This window comes from Stegostoma tigrinum, chromosome 23, assembly GCF_030684315.1.
Source record: "Stegostoma tigrinum isolate sSteTig4 chromosome 23, sSteTig4.hap1, whole genome shotgun sequence".
Taxonomy (NCBI): Eukaryota; Metazoa; Chordata; class Chondrichthyes; order Orectolobiformes; family Stegostomatidae; genus Stegostoma; species Stegostoma tigrinum.
In genome coordinates this window covers 54,617,488-54,627,799 of record NC_081376.1, presented here as the reverse complement: position 1 = coordinate 54,627,799, position 10,312 = coordinate 54,617,488, and the positions used below count along the sequence as shown (strand labels likewise).

The 10,312-nt window shown below is 44.5% G+C and overlaps 1 protein-coding gene across 1 annotated transcript in view; it reads left to right on the top strand.

The window, feature by feature from the left end:
• Positions 1-361: 361 nt before the first annotated feature.
• Positions 362-10,312, top strand: part of LOC125462466 (palmitoleoyl-protein carboxylesterase notum1-like) — a 50,072-nt gene continuing 40,121 nt past the window's right edge. The window contains 1 exon segment of the mRNA XM_059653879.1: positions 362-478. Coding sequence (XP_059509862.1) covers positions 362-478 — 117 coding nt within the window.

Sequence of the window (10,312 nt, the reverse complement as noted above, 5' to 3'; positions counted from 1 at the left end):
TTAACTGATTACTCAACACTCCTACCTGCACCCCTTTGCTTTGTAAGAACCTTTGTAAGTGCACAAGCAGGAAGTCCCCCGTAGACCCATAGTCTCCCTACCAGGCACTCCATCACACAGGCTAGCCAAGGAACTGCGAGGGAGACTCAAGCATCTAGTCAATAAATCACCCCACTCCAACCACTCAGCTCAAGGATTCCTCAACTCCATCAAAGACACAATGATAGTGGACGAGGAGACCATGATATCGAATGATGTCACTGCCCTGTTTACATCAATAGACATACCACTAACAAGGGAAACAATGACAACACTACTGGAACAAGAGCAAGACCCCAGTGAAACCATCTCCACTGACAATATGCTCAAACCACTGGACCTATGCCTGGCCACCCACTTCACTTTCAACAGCCGACCATATGAACAAATCAACAGGACCCCCATGGGATCGCCTGTCTCCAGACTCATAGCAGAGGCAGTGATGCAAAGACTGGAAAGGGTGGCCCTTCCGCTAATCCAACCAAAACTATGGATATGCTATGCAGCGACACCTTTGTCATCATTAAACGGACCAAATTAGAGGAGACACACAAAGCCATAAACAACACCCTCACCGGAATAAAATTCACCAGGGAGGAGGAGAAGAACAAACAGCTCTCATTCCTGGACGTCATGGTAGAGCACAAGGCAAATGGGGAACTGCAAATGAAAGTACATCAAAAAACCACACACACAGACCAGGTACTGAACTTCAACAGTAACCATCCCAGCGCACACAAACGCAGCTGAGTGTGAACACTATTTAAAAGGGCAGCAACATGGAACTATGCCAAGAGGAGGAGGAATACCTTTTCCAAGTTTTCAAGGATAATGGATATCCAAAAACCTGACATGCTCATCACACTACCCTACATCAGGAACACATCAGAGCTAACCACAAGGCTCCTACCACCGCTGGGCATCAGAGTGGCACATAAGCCCATATCAACCCTACGACAAGAGCTCACCCGAACCAAGGACCCACTCCCCGCCATGGACAGGACCAATGACATTTACAGGATCCCTGGCAGAGCCTGCGAGAAACACTACATCGGACAAACAGGAACGAAACTAACAACAAGACTACATGAGCACCAACTGGCTACAAAATGACACGACCAATACTCACTCATCTCAATCCACAAGGACAAGGAGAGCCACCACTTCGACTGGGACAACACCAAAATCCTGGGACAGGCCAGGCAGGGGCAGGCCCAAGAATTCCTGGAAGTATGGCACTCCACGAAGCAGGCTATTAATAAACACATAGAACACGACCCCATATACATCCCACTACGAAGGAAAACCGGAAGTGAGGCAATCCAGCTCAATGGACTCCAGAGTTTATAAACCAGGCGGGAAAACACACTGAAGCTTCATCAGAGGCTGCACTGAGGATGTTACCCAGCACGGTAACGAAACGTCTGCAGAACACCAAACCAGCTCGACGAGCCAACCAACCTCAGCACCCACAACCCGAGCTACAGATCTACTCTGAAAGATTAGAGTAAGAACCTGTTTATTCAGTCTCTGTTCCTGCACCTTTCTAAGAAAAGTTCCAAACACTAATGACCTGCAGAGAGAAAAGATTTCTCCTTTTTTCTATCCTTATTGGCTGCCATCCTACTTTTGAATAACGTCCCCCAGTTCCAGATTCTCCCACATTTGTCACAATTTAAATTAATTTTATATAACACAACAAAGATATCATTAAGCTGGAGAAGGTTCAGATGAGATTTATCAGGAAGTTGCCAGGTACGGAAGGTTTAGGTTATAAAGAAAGGCTGGAGAGGCTGGAGCATAGGCGGTTGAGAGTTGACCTGGTAGAAGTTTATAAACTAAACATAGACATAGATCAGGTCAATGGTAGGTATCTTTTCCCTAGGATAGGAGGCTTCAAGGTCTAGTGGAACATTTTTAAGGTGAGTGGAGGGAGATTTAAACAAGGCCTGAGGGGCAATTGTTTTACACAGAAGTTGGTTTGTATGTGGAATAAACCTCCAAAGGAAGTAGTGGATGTGGATACAATTACAATGCTTTGGTTAGGCATATGGATAGGAAAGGCTTGGAGGGATACAGGCCAGGAGCAGGCAGGTGGGACTAGTTTAGTTTGGGAAACTTGGTCAGCATGGACTGGTTGGACCGAAGGGTCTCTTTCTGTACTGTATGAGTGTATGGCTCTATAAGCTGGATGTTCTTCATGCTTTGCCTTTTATTCATGAGAGGTTCAAGAGGAGAGGAGTTTCCCAATGATGTATTTTCTTTAAAATATTTCCTGAGAATGCAATCTCCTTTATCGAAATGACCTTTCCTTTGTCTAACCCTATGGGAGCACATTTACGCTGAGGATATTAAAAACCTCCAGCACAAGGGACCCTGAAGATATTTTTCTGAAGCATTTGGCATATTGTGAACGATGACCTTTGAATCAGTTTCTTCTCAGCTCTATCACTAAATATGTGAGGGTCCTCTGAACTACCTCGGGTTTACGGTGAGATGGGAAGCAGTTTAAGGAGGTGCGAGAGGTAAACCTTTCACACAGAACATGGTAGGTGCCTGGAATGCACTGCCCGGGGAGATGATAGAAGCAGAGGTGATAGCTACCTTTACAAGGCATTAGACAGACAGGGATTGGGGGTATTCAGGCCATGTGCAGATAGATGGGACTAGTTTAGAATGGCATCATGATCAGCAGAGGCATGGTGGTTCAAAGGGATGAGACATGGTGGGACAAAGGGCCTGTTCTGTGTTGTGTGTAGTACGAGGAGGGAATTCACATGGAGTTACCACTCCTCACGCTCAGGCACCCATTACGGTTTGTGAGTTACTTGTGCACTGAAACATCATCTTAACAAAATCAATAAAGAGGTATGTGTTCCTGAATTGTTCAGAAAATTGCAACTTAATGCATTTACAGATTTTCTAATTATATCAGAAATATGTTCCTTTATTTGATAGTACTCTATAGTAAATAATTAATCTTTTTATGAGATTTTCCAGCAATTTCTATTGTTTTGTTTGTTTCAGATCACCAGCATCTGCAGTTCCTTTACTAAATGTAACTTTTAAAACCACTAGTAACATCATTTGCTAAAGAAAACTGGAATCAAAGTATTAACTCTTATGTTTTTCAATTTGTGGCAACATTGATGAAATCATCAAAGAGTCATTTGTCATTTTTTTTTACTCATTCACAAGATGAGGGCATCACTGACCAGGCAGCATATATTGCCCATCCCTAATTATCCAGAGGGCAGCTAACAGTTAACCACATTGCTGTGAGTCTGGAGTCACATGTAGGCCTGATCAGGTAAGGATGCCAGTTTGCTTCCCAAAAGGAGCAATCAGCAATGGTTTCATGGTCATCAGATTTCCAGAATTTTATTGAATTGAAATTCCACCATCTGCCTTAGCGGGATCCGAACCCAAATCTCCAGAGCATTACCTGGGTCTCGGGATTAATAGTTCACTGATAATACCACTAGGTCATCACCACAATATAATATGAGTACAAGGGGAATGTTGGCTGGAAACAAAAGGAAAATAAATTACTTCTGTCATAATTCTTGCCAAGGTAGGAAAGTTTCAATAATTATTATTATTTGAAGTTATCCCCAAAAGATATTTATATTTATAAACACTAGTACAGATCTCTTGGTTACGTGGTACTTTCTAAAAATAGTGTGCTCATTCTAAATGTATACTACAACATATTATGATTGGTAAAGAATTTATTTTTAATTGTTCTCAAGAAATGTCAGAATTACTGTGGGCTGAGCAGTCCCTGGTGTTACACACAGTGCAATTGGGCACAAGCCTTTGATGTTGCCATTTGTTTGTGCAGCGACCGTGTGCCTGTCTAAACCCACAGCAGGGTTGAGGTGTTCCCTCCTGCGGTTAGATTGCAAATTACAATTCCAGAAGCACTTCAAACTCATCCAACAGCGAAAGCCTCTATGATTACTGCTATGCCTTCTTGCCGAGCTAGAATTTTCTTTCAAACCAGATATTCAGTAATGTTCGTTTCTGGTTCCTTGCTTGATTACAAAGTAGACCATTTACAGCTCTCTGTAATATTCATTCCTAAGTTAGTCATATTTTGCTTTGATCCAAGCCTGACAACCTCTGTAAGTCCTGAGGAAGGATCACTGGACCCAAAACATTAACTCTGAGTTTCTCTTCGCAGATGCAGCCAGACCTGCTGAGCTTTTCCAGCAACTTCTGATTTTGTTTCGGTTATGATGCTGTAAGTGATATTTATGCTTTAAACTGTCGTTGAATTGCTGAATATCTTTCATTGTCACGTACATTCAAAGTAAAATGCAGTGAAAAGTGTGCACTGTCGCTCATACATAAGGGCCATTTGCAGAATAAAATAAAGTAACTTAAAGAGAGATAACGCAGTGTGGAGCTGGATGAACACAGCAGACCAAGCAGCATCAGAGGAGCAGGAAAGCTGACGTTTCGGTCAGGGCCCTTCTTCAGAAATGGGGGAGAGGAAGGGGATTCTGAAATAAATAGAGAGGTGGGTGAGGTGGATAGAGGATGGATAAAGGAGAAGATAGAGTGAGAGAAGACAGACAGTTCAAAGAGGTGGGGAAACCAAGCAGAGACTTGGGGACCGCTTTGCAGAACACCTACACTCTGTTCGCAATAAACAACTGCACCTCCCAGTCATGAACCATTTCAGTTCTCCCCCCCCCTCCCCCACCACCCCGCAACTCCTCAGATGACCTGTCCATCCTGGGCCTCCTGCATTGCCACAATGATGCCACCCGAAGGTTGCAGGAACAGCATCTCATATATCGCTTGGGAACCCTCCAGCCCAAGGGTATCAATGTGGACTTCACAAGCTTCAAAATCTCCCCTCCCCCCTTTACATGCCAAAACCAGCCCAGCTAATCCCCGCCTCCCTAACCATTCCTCCCACCTCAAGCCCCATGCCGATCCCCTACCTACTAACCTCATCCCGCCCTCTTGATGTGTCCGTCCTCCCTGGACTGACCTATCCCCCCCTAACTCCCCAACTACATTCACCTTCACTGGCTCTAACCCCACCTCTTTGATCTGTCTGTCTCCTCTCACTCTATCTTCTCCTTTATTCATCCTCTATCCGCCTCCCCCTGCGTCTCTATTTATTTCAGAACCCTCTTCCCCTCCCCCATTTCTGAAGGGTCCTGACCCAAAACATCAAGCTTTCGTGCTCCTCTGATGCTGCTTGGCCCACTGTGCTCATCCAGCCTCACGTAGTGTCATCTCAACAGGGCGTCATTTTTTGCTCAAGAGCCTGTCCTTTTTTATTTCACTAAGTACAGAAACCCTTCTATCTACTCATTGAATTGGGCAAAATTTTAGGAGGTAATTTCTTTTCAAAAAAGGCATTAAAATACTCCCTCATTATGTCACAGAGAAAAAAGATCATTTATGGAGTCAATGTGAATCAAAGAAACTAAAATTGTTTATTCGCGGGATGGGCGGCATTGCTGGCTTAAATAGCATTTATTGCCCATCCCTAATTGCCCAGACGACAGTTAGGAGTCAATTGCTGTTGGTCTGGAGTCACATGTAGGCCAGGCTGGGTAAGGATGGCATTTTCCTTCCCTTAAGGACATTAGTGAATCAGGTGGGCTTTTCCTGACCATGATCATCACTAAACTCTAAATTCCAACTTTTTTAAAGCCAGCCAATATGGTGGGTCCCAAAAACATTACCCAGATCAATGGGTTAATAGCCGAGTGACACTACGACCACATCATCAGGCCCAGCCCTAAATGGGACAATATCAGTTTACAAAAGAACTTTCCAACCAGACTGATTTTCCAGCACACATTTATAATTCTTAATATCGTGCAAGCCCCTGTTTATCACAGCCTTTAACGTGGGGTCTGTTAGTTTCTATAGTAACGTAACCTGGATTTTCATTCCATTATCTCCTCACCCTGTTTGGTAAAGAATAATATACTGTTGGCCATTGGTGGTACAAAATGGAAAAAATGAGCATAGCTACAGCATCTATTTCAACACTATCATATGCTTTAATACTAACCCTACAAATATTAACACCTCCAGCCCCAGCCCCTACTTCTGACCCTCCTTATGAGCCCCTGACCCAGGTGGGATAACCTTGAGATCCTCTTCCTGATCATTTTTCCATGGACACTACTGGAATTTGATGGGTTTCCTGGATAGGTTGGGATTTTTCCCTTGGAGCACAGGAGTCTGAGGGGTGACCTTACAGGAGTCTATAAAATCATGAGGGGCATAGATAAGGTGGATAGCCCATGGTAGAGGAGCCTAAAACCAGAGGTGTCTTGGGGTTCCTAGGGCCTTTTCCAGAACTACCCAGGCCATTCCTCTGAGTGCATAGAACATAGAACATAGAACATAGAACATAGAACATTACAACACAGTACAGGCCCTTCGGCCCTCGATGTTGTGCCGACCTGTCATACCAATCTGAAGCCCATCTAACCTACACTATTCTATGTATGTCCATATGCTTGTCCAATGATGACTTAAATGTACCTAAAGTTGGCGAATCTACTACCATTGCAGGCAAAACGTTCCATTCCCTTACTCCTCTCTGAGTAAAGAAACTACCTCTGACATCTGTCCTATATCTTTCACCCCTCAATTTAAAGCTATGCCCCCCCATGCTCACCGTCACCATCCTAGGAAAAAGGCTCTCCCTGTCCACCCTATTTAACCCTCTGATTATTTTATATGTTTCAATTAAGTCACTTCTCAACCTTCTTCTCTCTAACGAAAACAGCCTCAAGTCCCTCAGCCTTTCCTCGTAAGACCTTCCCTCCATACCAGGCAACATCCTAGTAAATCTCCTCTGCACCCTTTCCAAAGCTGCCACATCCTTCTCATAATGCGGTGATCAGAACTGTACGCAATACGGCTGCACCAGAGTTTTATACAGCTGCAGCATAACCTCTTGGTTCCGGAACTCAATCCCTCTATTAATAAAAGCTGAAAGACTTTAGCTTAACAGCCCTGTCAACCTGGATGGCAACTTTCGAGGATCTGTGTACATGGACACCGAGATCTCTCTGCTCATCTACACTACCAAGAATCTTACCATTAGCCCAGTACTTTGCCTTCCGGTTACTCCTACCAAAGTGCATCACCTCACACTTGTCCGCATTAAACTCCATTTGCCACCTCTCAGCCCAGCTCTGCAGCTTATCTGGAACATAGAACATAGAACATAGAACATTACAGCACAGTACAGGCCCTTCAGTCCTTGATGTTGTGCCGACCTCTCATACCGATGTCAAGCCCATCTATGTCTCTTTGCAACCTATAGCATCCTTCGTCACTATCCACAACTCCACCGACCTTGGTGTCCTCTGTAAATTTACTAACCCATCCTTCTACGCCCTCATCCAGGTCATTTATAAAAATGACAAACAGCAGTGGACCCAACACCGACCCTTGCGGTACACCACTAGTAACTGCTCTCCAGGATGAACATTTCCCATCAACTACCACCCTCTGTCTTCTTTCAGCAAGCCAATTTCCAATCCAAACTGCTATATCTCCCACAATCTCATTCCTCCGCATTTTGTATAATTGCCTACTGTGGGGAACCTTATCGAACACCTTGCTGAAATCCATATACACCAGATCAAACGGTTTACTCTCATCTACCTGTTTGGTCACCTTCTCAAAGAACTCAATAAGGTTTGTGAGGCACGACCTACCCTTCACAAAACCATGCTGACTATCCCTAATCAACTTATTCTTTTCTAGATGATTATAAATCCTGTCTCTTATAACTTTTTCCAACACTTTACCAACAACTGAGGTAAGGCTCACTGGTCTATAATTACCAGGGTTGTCTCTACTCCCCTTCTTGAACAGGGGAACCACATTTGCTATCCTCCAGTCGTCTGGCACTATTCCTGTAGACAATGATGAGTTAAAGATCAATGCCAAAGGTTCGGCAATCTCCTCCCTGGCTTCCCAGAGGATCCTAGGATAAATGCCATCCGGCCCAGGGGACTTATCTATCTTCAACCTCTGTCGGATTTCTAATACCTCTTCCTTGTGAACCTCAATCCCACCTAGTCTAGTAGCCAGTATCTCAGTATTCTCCTCGACAACTTTGTCGTTTTCTAGAGTGAATACTGTCGAAAAATATTCATTTAGTGCTTCCCTCTATCTCCTCTGACTCCACACACAACTTCCCACTACTATCCTTGATTGGCCCTAATCTTACTTTCGTCATTCTTTTATTCCTTAAATACCGGTAGAAAGCCTCAGGGTTTACCCTGATCCTATCTGCCAACAACTTCTCATGTCTCCTCCTGGCTCTTCTGAGCTCTCTCTTTAGGTCTTTCCTGGCTAACTCGTAGCCCTCAAGTGCCCTAACTGAGCCTTCACATCTCATCCTAACATAAGCCGCATTGTTCCTCTTGACCAGAGATTCCACCTCCTTCGTAAACCACGGCTCCTGCGCTCTACGGCTTCCTCCCTGCCTGACAGGTACATACTTATCTAGGATTATCTGGTATAAATTATTAATAAAGTGCTCCTCCAGGAGGCGAAAGGTGAGGCTACTGTCTGCAAAGTGAAGGTTGTCCTCAGTGAAAGTCTCAGTGATTTGGAAGCAGAGGGTCTGAACGTTGTCACATTCCAATCCTTCCAAGATGAGCCATGTCCAGCCTGGCTGGGAAAGGTTTGGACTGACTTAAAGAATGCTTAAGGAGCATTGACCCTGGCCACAGAGGCACAGCCAATACTGATGGGCTTCAGGGTATTGCAGGGGCATATGATGTCACTCTGAAATTCAGTACAACATTATCCCACTGTCACCATTCAAACCTCAACCTTTTTTAATACACCAACCCCATCCTTCTGCACTCCCCACCATTCATATTAATGTTCCTCTGAATTTGTTCCATTGGTCTGTTCTCGTAGCGCAGTCACCAGGAAGTCAGTTGTGCTCACCATCTCTCTGTTTTATGCTGTGTAACCATGCTGTGTTCCCTATCTTTCACCCTGTAAATTAATAAGAACCTCCTCTTTTCACAGCCTCAGTCCAAGCCCAGGTTCAAATCTTATCTCCTCAATATCTGACATAATGTCATTGGTAAGGTCCTGAGCCAATACATCTCATGGTCTTCCTGCTGGTGAGGTTGCTCAGTTGGAGATCAGTTTAAAGGTGACCATCAGGCCATTGTGTGAGAGAGATAATGGGAATTGCAGGTGCTGGAGAATCCAAGATAACAAAGCGTGAAGCTGGATGAACACAGCATGCCCAGCAGCATCTCAGGAGCACAAAAGCTGACGTTTCAGGCCTAGAACCTTGGGATATCACTGATTTCCAAATTCCGATGGCCCCATCCTCAGGGAATGACACAGTGACAGGAAATGGTTAGATTTCTACTACCCACAAGGTAGAATTTAAAACATTATGTATTGCTAAAGATAAAATAATTGACAACATTTATGTGGCACTCCTTCACAATGCTGCCCCTCTAATCCTAGTTCCCAGACAAACTGGAGAAGGTTGGTCTCTCTGCCACGATCTCTGTTCCTGTGATTGACCCCCACCACGCGGTCCCCTAAACACTCCTTCCACAAAGACTGACCAAACACAAATATAATAAAAAATAAAACAAAGAACTGCAGGATGCTGGGAATCTGAAACAAAACAGAAAGAGCTGGAGAAACTCAGCAGGTCTGGTAACACCAGTGGAGACAGAAACAAAGTTATTGTTTCGAATCTAGTGACCATTCATCAGAACTGGTGAAAAGTCACAAGATTGGAAACAGCAACTTTGCTTTCTCTCTCCATAAATGCTGGCAGACCTGCTGAGTTTCTCCAGCACTTTCTGTTTTTGTTAATGCATGTCTCCTGTTTGAGCTGCTTTCCTCCATTTCTTCAGCCCACATTTGCAGTTATGTCAGTAATATGTTTCATGTTGGCCTGGTCCAGAGGAGCCTGAGTTATAAAGGGTGCCATCTTGAGCTGGGGACGATGCCCAGGTGCTGGTATGGTTCTACCAGGGTTAGAGAAAGGGGGCATGACACCAGGTTAGGGCAGTGCCACCTGCATTAGGTTGTCTCCATTGCTCTTTCTTGATTAGGATCACCAGAATAGTGTAACATCTATTGATGGTGGTCGTACTGGAGCTCAGATTCCTTCCTCATTCTCCACTCCCACCTTTGGGTAGATACAAGGTCTGAGTGGTGGGGGCAGGCTTCTGCTTTTATCAATGATGACAGTAGGGGCTTCCTGTGGTGCTGATAAAGTCAG